This window comes from Lontra canadensis, unplaced genomic scaffold (genome assembly GCF_010015895.1).
Source record: "Lontra canadensis isolate GAN:19392208 unplaced genomic scaffold, GSC_riverotter_1.0 scaffold67, whole genome shotgun sequence".
Classification (NCBI taxonomy): domain Eukaryota; kingdom Metazoa; phylum Chordata; class Mammalia; order Carnivora; family Mustelidae; genus Lontra; species Lontra canadensis.
This window is the reverse complement of record NW_022631061.1, coordinates 1,700,621-1,716,742: the sequence shown is the minus strand read 5'-3', so window position 1 is coordinate 1,716,742 and position 16,122 is coordinate 1,700,621. Positions and strand designations below refer to the sequence as shown.

Here is a 16,122-nt window from a genome sequence, read left to right as displayed (position 1 = left end):
CTAGTGGTGGGGGAGGTGAGCAGCAAATGGTGTGAGGGTAGGAAATTTCCTTCCAGCCAGTCCTGAGCATGGGTGAGGGCAGGAATGACTAAAATGGGTATCAACCGGCAATGCTCTAGAAAAGAGACATTCTCATTTCCCTTTCCACGGAAGGCGTAGATTTGTTGCTATACTGATGTATAAATGGACTAAAAAAAACCCCAGGAAGTTATAATCAGGGTTTCCAAAGCCAACTATGAAAACTTTGTCACTATCATCCACTCTCTAAGCAAAATAAAAATTGACATAAAAATATTCTCTTTTTCAGGAAATTTCTTATTATTTATAAGAAGTACAAATATCTTTATAAATCTGAGTTTTTCTCCAAGGGTTAAAAATCATGGTTTAATAGTATTATAACATTGCTAAAATTTTATATTAAAATAGAAAACTGCTTTTAGCCAAGATGGAGTGAGAAGGATCAAACTTAGCCTCTGATCTGAAATTAACCCAAAAAACTCAGTCAAAATAGATAAGACCATGGTTTTCGAGGTATCAACATTAGGCAATGAAGCACAGGGATCCCTGAGCTGGAAAGTAAAGGAGACCATCAGCCAGTTTCCTGGAGTGACTTTCAAGACCGGGGAATGAGGCTGGGGCCTTGTGGTTTCCCTAACTTGAGAAAATGGAGTTGGGGGCTCAGGGAGCCTTGTAACTCAGAGGTTACAAGGCAGTATGGCAGGGAGAACATCACTCCACAGAGAGGGCACTCTGGACACGTACAGAGGCTCCCCTCGAGTTTTCGTATGAGGGCATGACTGAGAAGGGAGTATCCAAGGCCAGGGAAAAAAATTTCACAAAGGACTCCAGGGAATAATTCCTGTGAGCTCATGGTGGTTCAGAATCTGTTCCTGTTTTCATCAGCTAGAGTGGAAAACCTCGTAATTCATGAGGCAATAGGTTGAACACCTAGAAGGGTCTTGACTTGGTAGTTGGTAAAATTAGCTCTGGACTGATCCCTCGTTGGGACCTGCCTAACAAAACTGACAAACAAAACTCCTTCCAAGTAACATAGTTTTATTTAAGAATAAAAGCTTAAGAATAGTTACAGGAATATAAAAAATCCACTAGCCAACAAGGAAAATTTTAGAATGTCTGGCATCTGAAAGAATTCTCAGGCATGCAAATAAGTGGGGATATATAACCCATAATAAGGAGAGATGTGATCAATTGAAGCCCACAAGAAATGACACAGATGATTAACAGTTATTTGTAACCACATTCCATATGTTCGTGAAGCTAGCAGAACTGCTGAATATGTCAAGTACAGACAAACCAGATTTTAAAAAGGCCTAAATAAAAATTCTAGAGATTGAAAGCTCAAATGATGAAAAATACACAGAATGGAATTAAGAGTAGATTTAGACATGACATAAGGAAAGATTTTAACATGAATGTTCAAAGCAGCATTACTCAGAGTAGCCCCAAACTGGACACAGCCCCAATGTCCATCCATTGATGAATGTAAACCAAATGTGATATATCCACATAGTGGAATATTATTCAGCCCAAACCGAGAATAAAATACTGATTCGTACTTTGACATGAATGAACCTCAAAAACATTATGCAACATCAAAGAAATCAACATAAAAGGCCCCATACTATACAATTCAATGTATATGTAATGTCCAGAATAAACAAATCCATTAAACAGAAAGTAGAATAGTGGCTGTCGGGGGCCCTATGAGCTGAAAATGGTCCCTAACTGACAGCCAGGAAGGAGGCAGACACCTGGGTCCTTCAACTGTAATGAAGTGGTTCTATCAATAACCTGAATGCATTTGAAAGTGGATTTTTTCCCTAGAGCCTCCAGTCAAGAACTTAGCCCAAATGACATCATGATTTCACCCTTGTGATACTCTCAACAGAAAACCCACCTACACCAGATCTGGGTGTCTAATCTACAGAACTGTGACCAGTAGAAGAAACAAATAGGTGTTATTATTTTCAAAAAGAAGAAGGAAAGGAAAATTAGCAAATATACTATAAGAAAAACTCTCCAAAATGAAACACACAGAGAAAAATGACTGAAAGAAATGAAGAGTGTTGGAGTGCCTGTCAGTTCAAGATCTGCCTTCAGCTCAGGTTGAGATCCCAGGGTCCTGGGACTGAGTCCCGTGTCAGGCTCCCTGCTCAGCAGCAAGTTGGCTTCTCCCTCTCTCTCTCTACCCCTTCCCCTGCCTCATGCGCTCTCTCTTTCTCTAGGTTTTTCTCTCTCAAATAAATAAATTAATAAAACCTTAAAAAATAATGAACACTGTTATCTTTGGACAGAAGCTGTGGTCAACTTCAAGGGGCCTAAAGTTTGTACAATTAGAGTCCCTGAAGAGGAGGGCTTAGGCCCAAACATTTCTGAAGAAATGATGGGCAACAATTTTCAAATTTTATGAAAACTGTATATTCACAGATCTAAGAATCAAGCACAAAACCAGGAAAAAGAAGATATCAAGGTGTAGTATAATCACATTGCTCAAAACCAGTGATTGAGAGAATAGTTTCAGAAGAGCCAGAGTAGAAAAAGACAATTATGGACAGAGAAACAGAGATAAAGATAGCAGTGTGTTTTCACTGGACACCATTCAAACCAGGAGACAGCAAAATAACATCTTTAAATACTTCAGCGGGGAGGGAGGGGGAGGCTAACCTGAATTCTGAACAAAGTGACAGTACTTATGAGAAATGAAGGTAAACAAAAACAGAAAGATTCCACCACCAGAAAAGCTCCACCACCAAGAAAGTCAAAGAAAATTCTTTAGATAGAAGAAAAATGATACCAGATGGAAATCTGGATCTGCATAAAGGAACAAAAAGCACCAGAAATGAGAACTATGTGAGTAAATCTAAAATAACATTTTTCTTTTCCTTTTTTTGAACTTCCCCAGATGAAAACTTATTAAATAAAACAAATCTTACTTAAATTAGTAAGTAAAATAAATTAGTAATATAAATTTAATATGTATGTTAATCTGTTTCCCTTTGAGATACTTTTTTGTTGTTGTTCTCTTCTCATATTTAAAATTTAAACTTTATTTAACTATATCCAATTTCATTTTTTGTTTTTTTCTGGATATTCCGATATTTTTTATTTGCTTTTAACTTGATCTAAGTGTTGCTTAACAAATTTTTAAATCTTTTTTTTTTGCTGGAATATTTTTAAAAAATATTTCAGCTATTAATTTCTACAAGTAATGTACCATGGTTAACTAATCTCTACTATTTCTGTTTACGATAAATATTAAGTCCTTTTTAGCTTGATAACTAGCTATTCTTTTTTTTTAAATAGCAATGGTTTATTGAAGTTAATAGTTAGACACAATTTTTTGTTCTTTGAAATTTAGTTATGATTCTTTTACTTTTATTTTTATTTTATTTTATTTAAATTCAAGTTAGTTAACATACAGAGTATTATTCGTTTCAAAGGTAGAATTTTGTGATTCATTAGTTGCATATAACACCTAGTGCTCATTACTTCAAGTGCCCTCCTTAATGCCTATCACCAATTACCCCACCCTCCCACCCATGTCTGCCCCGCCAGCAACCCTCAGTTTATTCCCCAGAGTTAAGAGTCTCTGGAGAGCCTGCATGGCTCCGTCAGTTAAGCTTCAGCTCAGGTCATGATCTCAGGGTCCTGGGATCAAGCCCCGAGTTGGGTTCCCCACTGAATGGAGAGTCTGCTTGTCCCTCTCCCACTCCCTCTGCCCCTCCCCCCCCATGCTTGCACTCTCTCTCTCAGACAAATAAGGTTTTTTTTAAAAGCATCTCTTATGGTTTCCTCCATCCCTGTTTTTATCTTATTTTATTTTTCCTTCCTTTCCCCTATATTCATCTGTTTTGTTTCTTAAATTCTGCATCTGAGTGAAATTATATGGTATTTGTCTTTCTCTGACTTATTTCACTTAGCATTATACATGCTAGTTCCATCCGTGTCATTGCAAATAACAAGATTCCATTCTTTTAGTTGGCTGAGTAGAATTCCATTGTATATATATACCACAACTTCTTTATCCATTCATCTGTCAATGGACGTCTGGGCTATTTCCATATTTTAGCTATTGGGGTAACGGTTGCTATAAACATTGGGGAGCATGTGTCTCTTTGAATCACTATTTTTTTATCCTTCGGATAAATACCCAGGAGTGTAATTGCTGGGGCATAGGGTAGCTCTGCTTTTAACTTTTTGAGGAAACCCCATACTGTTTTCCAGAGTGACTGCACCAGTTTGCATTCCCACCAACAGTATAAGAGGGTTCCCCTTTCTCCACATCCTCACCAATATCTGTTGTTTTCTGAGTTGTTAATTTTAGCCATTCTGACCTGTGTGAGGTGGTATCTCATTGTGGTTTTGATTTGTATTTCCCTGCTGACGAGTGATGTCGAGCATTTTTTCGTGTATCTCAGCCATTTGTATGTCTTCTTTGGAAAAATGTTCATATCTTCTACCACTTTCTTGACTGAATTTTTTGTTTTTTGGGTGTTGAGTTTGATGAGTTCTTTATAGATTTTGGATATTAGCTTTTTGTCTGATATGTCATTTGCAAATATCTTCTCCCATTTGGTAAGTTGCCTTTTAGTTTTGTTGATTATTTCCTTTGCTGTGCAGAAGGTTTTTATCTTGACGAAGTCCCAAAAATTCATTTCTGCTTTCATTTCTTTTGCCTCCAGTGATGTGTCTCATAAGAAGCTGCTGTGGCTTAGATCAAAGAGGTTGCTGTCTGTGTTCTCCTATAGGATTTTGATGGAATCCTGTCTCACATTTAGCTCTTTCATCCATTTTGAATTTATTTTTGTGTATGGTGTAAGAATGTGGTCCAGTTTCATTCTTCTGCATGCTGCTGTCCAGTTTTCCCAACATCATTTGTTGAAGGGACTCTTTTTTCCCCTGGGGTGTTTCCTGCTTTGTTGAAGATTACTTGACCATAGAGTTGAAGGTCCATTTCTGGGCTCTCCTCTCTGTTCCACTGACCTATGTGTCTGTTTTTGTGTCAGTACCATACTGACTTGATGATTACAGTTTGGAATAAAGCTTGAAGTCAGGGATTGTGATGCCTCCAGGTTGGTTTTCTTTTTCAACACTACTTTGGCTATTTGGGATCTTTTCTGGTTCTGTAAAAATTTTAGAGTTGTTTGTTCCAGCTCTGTGAAAAAATGCTGGTGTTATTTTGATAAGGATTGCAGTGAATGTGTAGACTTCTTCAGGTAGTATAGACATTTTAACAATTTTTTTAAGATCTTTTTATTTATTTGACAGATAGAGATCACAAGTAGGCAGAGAGGGAGGCAGAGAAAGAAAGAGGAGGAAGCAGGCTCCCTGCTGAGCGGGGCTCAATCCCAGGACCCTGGGATCATGACCTGAGCCGAAGGTAGAGGCTTTAACCCATTGAGCTATCCAGGCGCCCCAACAATATTTTTTCTTTCAATCCATGAGCATGGGATGTTTTTCCATTTCTTTGTGTCTTCCTCAATTCTTTCATAAATGTTCTGTAGTTTTCAGAGTATAGATCTTTTACCTCTTTGGTTAGGTTTATTCCTAGGTATCTTACGGTTTTTGGTATAAGTGTAAATGGAATTGATTCCTCAATTTCTCTTTCTGTTGATTCATTATTGGTGTAAAGAAATGCAACAGACTTCTGTGCATTGGTTTTATATCCTGTGACTTTGCTGGATTCTTATATCAGTTCTAGCAATTTTTTAGAGAAGCCTTTTGGGTTTTCTACATAGAGTATCATGTCATCTGTGAAGACTGAAAGTTTGACGTTTTCTTTGCCAATTTGGATGTCTTTTATTTCTTTTTGTTGTCTGATGGCTGAGACTAAGACTTCCAGTATTATGCTGAACAGCAGTGGTAAGAATGGACATCATATGGTTTCACTTACTTGTGGAGCATAAGGAATAACATGGAGGACATTAGAAGAAGGAAAGGAAAAGTAAATTGGAAGAAATCAGAGGGGGAGATGAACCATAAGAGACTGTGGACGCTGAGAAACAAACTGAGGGTTTTGGAAGGGAGGGGGGTGGGGGGATGGGTGAGCCTGATGGTGGGTATTAAGGAGGGCATGTATTGCATGGAGCACTGGGTGTGGTGTGTAAACAATGAGTCTTGAAACACTGAAAAAAATAAAATTAAATTAAGATGTTAAAAAAAAAAAGATAAAAAGATAACTTAAAAAAAAAAGAAAAGGAATGGACATCCCTGTCATGTTCTTGACCTTAGAGGAAAAACACTCAGTTTTTCTACACTGAGGATGATATTAGCGGAAGGTCTTTTGTATATGATCTTTATTATGTTGAGGTATGTTCCCTCCACCTCAGCTTTGTTGAAGGTTTTTATTATGTTAAGGATGCTGTATTTTCTCAAATGCTTTTTCTACATCTATTGAGAGGATCACATGGTTCTTATCCTTTCTTCTATTAATATAGTGTATCATGTTGATTGATTTGTGGATGTTGAACCACCCCTGCAGCCCAGGAGTAAATCCCACTTGGTCGTGGTGAATAATCTTTTTAATGTACTGTTGGATCCAATTAGCTAGTATCTTGCTGAGAATTTTGCATCCATGTTCATCAAGGATATTGGTAAAAGACATTTTTCTTATTTAAAGCTCCTTGAAAGAAAACAGCATTGATAACCAGCAATGTAGTATAGGTTTATGGTGCACGTGGAAGGAAAGGGTTTGATAGCAGCACGGATGCCAGAAGGAGAGAGATGGAAGCATACAGTTGGAAGATTCTTAGAGTTGACCCTTGAACAACATGGGGATTAGGGGTAACGATCCCACATGCAGTTGAAAATCCATATATAACTTCTGGTGATTCCCCCAAAATGGAACTACTAGTAGCCTACTGTTGACTAGAAGCCTAACCGATGACATTAACACATATTGTTTGATTGATTAACACATATTTTGTATGTTATATGTAGTAGATACTGTAATCTTACAATTAAGCAAGCTAGAGGAAAGAAAATGAAATTAAGAAAATCATAAGAAGGAGAAAATACATTTACAGTACTGTACTGTATTTACTGAAGAAAAAAATGGGCATAAAAGTGAACCCATTCAGTTCAGGCCTATGTTGTTCAAGAGTCAACTGTACTATATGTGAAGTGATACAATATCACTTCAAGCCAGAATGTGAAAAGTTAAAGATAGAAACTATGAAGCCTAAGCAACCATTAAAATAACCCAATAAGATACAGAGAGCTAATACATCAATAAAGGGAACAAATGGAATAATAAATATTCAGTTAATATAAAAGAAGGCAGTAAAATAAGGAAAAAAAGAAAAAAGAACATGTGAATTGGATAGTAAATAATAGGAAGGTGGTAGACTGCATCCCAATCAAATCAATAACACAATATGTACACCAAAGGCAAAGCTTTCAGATGGGAGAAAAAATAAAAGAGCCATTTACATGCTGTAAGAAACCACCCTAAATATAAAGAAAAAAACAGATGAAAAGGAGAAGTATGGAAGGAGGTACGCCAAGCTGAACTAATGGAAAACTGGAGTACACAACTAATACAGAATAAAGTAGATTTCAGGGGAAAAAAATACTACCAGGAATAAAGAGCATCATTTCCTAATGATAAAGGGGGCAATTCATCAAAATGATAAGCAATCCTAAATGTTTATGTACCTAGTAGCAGAGCTTCAGAGCACAGGAGGCAGATGATAGAACCGAAACAAGAAACAGACAAGCCCACGATTACACCCTGAGATTTCAACAGCTTTTTTCAGTTATGAATAGAACCTGTAGACAGAAAATCAGTAAGGATATAGAATGCTTGAACTATGCCATCAGCCAACTTGACCTATGGCATCTGTAGAACACTTCACACAGATACAGCAGAACAGACATTTTTCTTAAGTATGTATGAATCATTCACCAAGACAGACTTTGTTGTGACTCATAAAACATGTCTCAATAAATTTAAAAGTATTCAAGTCCTCCAAAGTATGTCCTCTAACCACAGTGGAATTAAATTAGAAATAAAATCAGAAAGGTCTCTGCCAAGTCCCAGATATCTGCAAACACAATTCGAAATAATCATGAGCAAAGAAGAAATCATAAAAGAAAATTTGAAAACAGTTTGAATCCAATGAAGATGGAACCCAATATATCAAAGTTTGTAGACTATAGCTAAAGCAGTGAATAAAGGGAAATTTTTTTGTACTAAACATACACATTAGAAAAGAAGAAAGATTTTGAACTAATTGATGTCAGCTAGCTAAACCCAGTTGAAGCCCAGTAAAAGAAATCAGGAGCCCAATGTGGAGCTCGATCCCAGGACCATGAGATTGTGACCTGAGCCGAAGGCAGATGCTTAACCCACTGAGCCACCTGGGTGCCCCAACTTTAAATCTTTCAGAAATCTTTGTGACCTAGGGTGACACAAAAATTTTTTATATATCTTCAAAAACATGGTCTATAAAAGAAAAAAAATATCAATTGGACTTCAGGAAACTTAAGAATGTGTACTCTTCAAAAGCACTGCTGGGAGAATGCAAAACAAGTTTGGGGTGAGATTGCAAATCATGTAGCTGAAAAAAATTGTATCCAAAACACATAAAAACTCAAAATTCAACACAATGGGAAAACAGCCCAAGTAAAAATGCAAAATACTTGAATAGACATATATTTTTTAAGAGAGCAGGATTGGAGGGGCTGGAGGGAGAGGGAGAGAGAGAATCCTAAGCAGGATCCTTGCCCAGCACAGTCTGGAGCAGGGCTCGATCTCACAACCCTGAGATCATGACCTGAGCTGATATCATTTAAGCAGACACTTAACTGACTAAGCCACCCAGATGACCCTTGAATAGATATTTTATCCAAGAACATATACAGATGTCAAATAAACTAAAAAGATGTTCAACATCATAACACCATTAGTTATTAGGAAAATGCTGATTAAAACCACAGACAATATCACTTCATACCTATTACAATGCCTTTAATTAATTTGGCCATACCAAATACTGGCAAAAATGTGGAGGAACTAGATCTCTCACACACTACTGTTGGGGATATAAAATGGTACAACCACCTTGGAAAACCTTTTAACATTTTTAAAAGTTTAAACAAATAACTGCCACATGACTTGGGCATTCCTCTCCTAGATGTTTACCAAGAGAAGCGAAAGCAGATGTCCCTATCAAGACTTGTACAAACATGCAGAGCAGCTTTATTTACAATAGCCAAATCTTTGGTGTAGAAACCCAAAGGTCCCTAATGGGTCAATGGATAAATTGTGGTATCTGCACCCTGAAATTTTATTCACCAATAAAAAGGAATGGCCTACTCCAAATAATCATGCTTAATAAAAGAAGCCAGAGAAAAGCAGAGCACATACTACGTGATTCCACTTACAGGAAATTTTAGAAAATGTAAACTAATGTATAGCGATAGAATGCACCTCCCTTTGGGGGGTGCAGAGGGATAGGAGGGCGGGATTACAGAAGGACACAAGGATACGTTCTGGGATGACAGATATGTTTGCTATCTGGATTGTGGTGATGGTCTATGTGCATTCGTGTCAAAATGTATCAAATTGTATGTTTTACAAATGTGTGGTTTATTAATTATACCACAAGAAAGATTCTTTGAAACTGTAACACTGCACACTTCCCCTTGTTCAATATTTACTTGGTATAAATATCTTTCATGTTTAACCTTTCAATATTCTTCTATTTTAGGTGTGTACTTTTTTTTTGTTTTGTTTTGTTTGTTTGTTTGTTGTTTTTTTTTTTTTTTGATAGACAGAGATCACAAGTAGTCAGAGAGGCAGGCAGGAGAGAGAGGAGGAAGCAGGCTCCCTGCTAAGCAGAGAGCCCGATGCGGGTCTCGATCCCAGGATCCTGGGATCATGACCTGAGCCGAAGGCAGAGGCTTTAACCCACTGAGCCACTCAGGCGCCCCCAGGTGTGTACTTTTTAGGCAGTCTAAAGCTGGATTTCACAGTGTATACCATGCATTTAATAAATACTTTTTGACTGTTCAATAAGTGAATCTAGGCTGGTAATCTAAATCTTTGATTTAGCCTAGGGAATTTAGTTCATGGACCTTCATTATGACCTCTCTAAACTCATTTTAAGGTCTTATTCTATTCTTTCAACTTCTCCCCTCTCCCTTCCTTCCTTTTATCCTTCTTCTTTCTTTTTCCTTTCTCCCCTTTTTGCCTCCACTTTCATTGACTGAATTTTTTTTTTTTTTTTATTGGACAGAGAGAGAGATCACAAGTAGGCAGAGAAGAGGCAGGCAGAGAGAGAGGAGGAAGCAGGCTCCCCGCTGAGCAGAGAGCCCGATGCGGGTCTCGATCCCAGCACCCTGGGATCATGACCTGAGCCGAAGGCAGAGGCTTAACCCACTGAGCCACCCAGGCACCCCATTGACTGAAATTTTTTTTATCCCTCATTCTAACCTTTCCCCCCTACTGGTTCAGAACTATATACTCTCTTTTATTGATTATCCTAGAAATTTTAGCACATATAGTTTGACTTAACAAAGTTAAAAATTACCCAATACCTTTACTCTCTTCCCCCGGAATTGAAGGACCTCACTCGGTGGCTTATTTCCTTGAGTGTGTAATGATGTTTACATTTTATTCTGCTGTGTGCACACAAGTGCTACAGCGTGTTAAATTAAATTTTCAGACCACAGTGGCAGCATGGATTTTGGCTCTTAAGTTGAGGCAGGGCAGATTGAGGGTGAGGAATCCCTAATAGAGAACTTGTCTCTCGTCCCTACCTTCTCTCAGATCCAAAGATACAAGAGGCTAGGCTCGTCCTATGGGTGAATTTTTTTTTTTCTTCCTAATTCACCCAGTGAGGGTGTGGCCCTTTGGAAATTTCAGATGTATACATGGTCCTCCTCCCCGCCGACCTCTCACCCTATTTAGGCACACAGTTTTGTCTTCTGACCCTCTAACATGGGGCTTGGCTTCTTTCCTGTACATTTTCAATTAACCAGAAATATTAGCTAGTTCTCTATTCTCCAGGCTTTCTGGTTAATAGAGTAGTGACTAAGAATGCAGCTGTGGGATTCAGAGTGGCTGGGATCTGATTGAGTCTCTACTATTTATTTCCTGTGACTTTGGGCAAATTAATGAAAATCTCTGCACCTCCATTTCCTCGCATGTAAAGGGAGAGGCAATAATCATGCCTGTCCCAGGTCTTGCAGGCATGGAATAAATTAATACATTTAAAGACCTTAGACCAGTACCCAGTGTCCTGGGCTACAGTAAGAACTCAAACAGTAGCTGCTATTATTGCTACAATTTTTGTGCTTACAGAAAACATTCTGACGTTAGACTGCATTCTGTTCTACAAAGGGGTTAATGCCTCACGATATGAATTTTCATGATATGAATGATTTTCAACTCTCAAATGATGTTACCTAGTTTATTCATCTCTAAAGGTAAATAAATGCTTTCCATTGATGAAATTGCAAGTATTTGATATCTGTTCTCAATTTTTCTTCTTTTTAGAAAATATGATTATCTCTGGAGGTTAGATCTTCAAAGTCTGTTTTTCAATTATAAACTATTTCTACATGCTGTCAGAATAGCAGATACTCCTACACGAGAAGATTCTACCACTTAAAAGTAGCACGGTAACATTTTTTTTTTTTTCCAACATGAACCAGATGATGATGCCAACAGCTGGTTCATTTCATCTCGAGTCAGAACACACCAGTGTAGTTACATCAAGCTCTGGAACATATCACACACATCACATGGGCTGGCACTGCTCTATTAATGACACGTGAACCAAAGAAATTACAAGTCCAAGCCTTCTCCCCAAATGGCACTGATCACATTTCTTAAGTACCTGGTGAATGAAGCTTGGTGGCTGAAGTCACAGCTCTCTTAGGAGATGAAACAGCAGGTTTGTTAACATCTTGATCTTTCTGTCCTTCTTTCTTTGATCCTAGACCAAGTTGAAAAAGAGAAAAAGAAGGAAAAGAGCTAGTTATAATTGAAACGGTAACACAAGTTGTTTGTGGCAAGGGAGGCTTCACAAAAGGCAAAGGGAACAAAGTAATATTTGGCTGATTTGTTGCTATGGTCACCACCCCCTGTGCTCCAGGGAGGACACACGCATTTAGAGCAAAGGGAATTTCCTTGCAGTGGTCAGGGGAATCAGCACACTGGGGCCACCTCTGACTTGATGAAAAACACCCCTGTCTCTGGGGGTCACTGCTCCCCAATGACTCTGACAAACTATCTGGGAATTAAACTTGTATCATCCTCAGCCACTAACTCAGCCTGCCTGCCTCTTCCTGCCCCTACACATTTTTCAGAAGACACAGATGGAAGCTGGAGCCGAACTCAGCTGCTAATGACTTCGGCATCCCTGAGACCCGAGCCACGGGGGACGTGGTCTGCTTCTAATTAATTTCCATGCAGTTGGGCCACAGAAGTGACCTGGAGAGCCTCTGAGCTCTCTCAGCTGCAGCTGAGCCTTCGTGGGACCTGCTGGCAGAGCTGGTCCCGGCAGAATGGAGTAACCTGAGCACAAGCAATAAAAGGACAGCATGTTTTTCTGTCCGGGAGCACAGCGCCGTTTCCCTGTGTATGCGGGCCACGGACCCTCACCTTCACATCACCTTCGTCAGAAAGGCCAAGGACTGTGGATGGAGGAGTAGAGAAATAACCCAGACCTGGACATACCCAGACCTGCCTCCACAATTTATTACGTCATTTTAACAGTAAAGCTTGGGGATGGTTCCTGAGATACAGAACACGTCCCAGTTCCCACTCCTCAAAGCCTGCGACCTCATTCCTCTTCCAGAGCTAACTGCTGCTGGCGATTTGATGGTTATTCTTCCAGACCTCTTTCTAGGTACTTACAAATATTATCTACACATATATAAACACGGGTGTTGGCTAGCTAAATGAATCATATATGGCAATTTCTTTTTACCTATCCACACTTTTAAAGATCTTTTTCCTATCAGTGTATTTATAGATCTTTTGAAAGTGCCACGTATGAGTAGGCAAAAAATGCACTGTAATTTATTTCCCCACCGTCCTACTGATGAACATTTCGATTGTTTGCAAGTTTTAGCTATTTAGATAGCGACATGTGCTATAATACACATTCTTCTACTTGTTTCTTTGCACACAGGGACCAGTATCTTTACAGGAAAAATACATACAAGTGTTTTTGCTGGATTAAGAGTCTGCTCATTTGCTGTATTGCTAGACACAGTCCGGCTGTCTTCCACAAGGAGCTACAAATTTATGCTCCCAGCCAGGAGTGCATGAGGCTAACTCTTTCTGCATGCCTCATACCCTACTGACATCAAAGCCTCAATCATTTTCACTTTTGCCAGACACTTAGAGTCTTTTCATATTGGTCATGTGCATTTCTTTGTTTGAAAATAGCCTAATTAAATCCTCTGCCTATTTTTCTTACTGATGTATTAGGAACCCTTCATGTATTCTGGATATTAATCCTTTCTTTGTCTGCTATATAAATCATATTTTCTAGCCTTTCACTATTTGAAATTTATTTATAGTATATTTCATTGTACTGTGATTTTAAATTTTAATATGTTCAAATATATCAATTTTCCCCTTTCTATAAAAGCACCATTATAGATGATTTATCTGTATGTGTGCATATGGATATATGATGGTGGGGAGAGATTATTCCAGGAGTTTGGAGAGAGGGGCAGGTATGTGGATCCAACCTCCCCATCTTTCATTCTTTTCTGGCCTGACTGGGATCCCATTCCCCCCACACCATCAGACCTGCCTCACTACCCCTTCATCCTTGCTTACCAGCTTTCTACTCATCCACCCACACGCCTGTCACCACCTCTGCTTTACTGTTTTTCAACAGACTCTTTTCGTCCCGTTGATTGAACCCTTCTAAAGCCTGAATTCTCTCTTGTATTTCTCCCCCATTGCTTTTTTCCTTCCTACTCTCAATATGCTTCACGGCATTTAGTTAACATACCCCCAGTCTTTCACATCACAGTAAGTGGCACCATCGTTCACTCACTGCGCTCAGGCCCCAACACTAGGAGTCATCTTGGTTTGTGTCTTTTCTCCCTACCCCTATTCAGCCCATTAGCAAAGCTCATTGTTTCTCCTCTGAGTACATCCCAGGGCTGCCTCTGCAGAGCCCAATGACACCACTTCCTTGTCTTCCCCCATAAGAGCCTCCTACCTGATTTACTGTTCCCACTCCTGTCCTCTGCAGCTTATTTTCCCACAGCAGCAGAATAATTATTTCAAATCTAAGTTAGAGCAAGTGATTCCCAATCTTGAAATCCTCCTATCACCTCCCAAGATACTCAGAATGAACTGTAAACTCCTTGTCACATCTATGAGGCCCTGGAGACCGGCTCTAGCCAACAGAAATAGAAAATGAGCAGCTTGTGTCATGTAAAATATCCTAGGAACAATATTTAAAATGTAAAAAACGTAGTGAAATTAACCATAATAACATTTTTATTTCACCCAACATATTCAGTATCACTCTAACATCTGGCAGTGACCACATTTTGAGTTCTCAACAATGGCCCATGAACCCCCAGCCACCATATGGAGCAGCTCAGGCCCAGATGATCTGGTCTCCTGCCTATGCCACAGACACTGTGGTAGCTAACTTTATGTGTCCACTGGACTGGGCCACGGGGGGACCAGACATTTGGTCAAACATAACTCTGGGTGTTTCTAGATTAGATTAAATTTAAATGGTAGACTGAAGAAAGCAGACTGCCCTATCCAACGGGAGTAGGCATCCTATGATCCGCTGAAGGCCTGAGCAGAACAAAAGGCTGGCTAAGAAAGAATGTTGCATGCCTGACTGGTTGAGCTGGGACATCAATCTTCTGCCCTCGGACTGGAACTTACACCACCGGCTGTCTCTGGGTGTCTGGCTTGCCCACTGCAGACCAGGGGACTTCTCCACCTCCATAAACATGTGAGCCAATGCCTCATAAGAAATCTCTTTTTATATATAAAGTATTTACTTATAATAACAGATTTTATATTATACAATACATAAATTATATATATTATAACATACATATTTTCTATATAGTCTGTCTCTCTATAAAATGTATCCCATGCACATGTATGCATATCCTACAGGTTCTGTTTCTCTGGAGAGCTCTAACACACAATTGGAATCACTCTGCCCCTGCTCACTCCCTCCGGCCATACTATAGTGCAGGCTCTGCTGAAGCCATGCCTCCTCCCATTCTCCATTCAGCTCCGTTTCACTGGAGCTGCACAGAATATGTTCCCCTGAGACCTTGAGCACAGTTCATGCATCCATTCATTCAGGTCTCTGCACAAATGATAATCCTCAGAGAGGCCACGCCTGATACTACAGGTTAAACAGCCCTCATGCCACCTGCCACTCTCCCCTATACTTGCTTCATTATTCTTCATGACATGTATCGTACCCGTAACACATGACACCCTCTTCTGTTTGTTTATGGTCTGCCTTCCCCATTGGATCATGAGTGTCAACCCTAGGACCACACTCATCCTGACCCAGTGTGGTCATTTAGTCAATTCTGCCTCCTGTCCCCTCATTCCCACTGGGCTTCTTTCAAGATGTCCTGTCCAGGCACATGGGGGCTTACAGAAGGCAGGCACCTGGGTCCTGAAAGCCATCACCTCACTCCACTGAAGCCAGACCCACCCTTCGGAGGACCCCATCTATGGCTCACTTTACTCTTCGCATCCCGCCTTCTGCTCAGATTTTAGGTATCAACAAATATGGAAAACTACTGAGACTCATGGGAGTTGAAATGTTAAAAGCCAAAAGTATGCATTAAACACATTACTTCAAAAGAAAATTAAACATGAATATTTATTCAGTGTTTCAGTATTTTTTTTTTTCATCCTTCATGGAGTGGAATTTGGCTGCTTCTATCAAAAATTTAAATAGATATACTTGACCTAGCAATTCTGCTCCTAGAGATCTCTCTTTGGAACCTCTGAGTGTTACCTTCCATGGCTGTTGGGGTTTTGCTGCTGTGCTTAAGGGAAAAGTTATGTGCAATGAGACTTCATACGTTATTCACAATAATAAAGGAGAGTAAATCATCAAAATGCAC

The 16,122-nt window shown here is 39.3% G+C and overlaps 1 protein-coding gene across 2 annotated transcripts in view; it reads right to left on the bottom strand.

Moving 5' to 3' along the window:
* The window catches only part of MTUS2 (microtubule associated scaffold protein 2), a 574,399-nt gene that overhangs the window by 137,284 nt on the left and 420,993 nt on the right, over positions 1–16,122 (bottom strand). For both annotated transcript variants that reach the window (XM_032879978.1, XM_032879977.1), the window contains exon 7: positions 11,868–11,966. In XM_032879978.1, the coding sequence (XP_032735869.1) occupies positions 11,868–11,966 (99 nt within the window). The remainder of the gene's footprint in view (positions 1–11,867; positions 11,967–16,122) is intronic.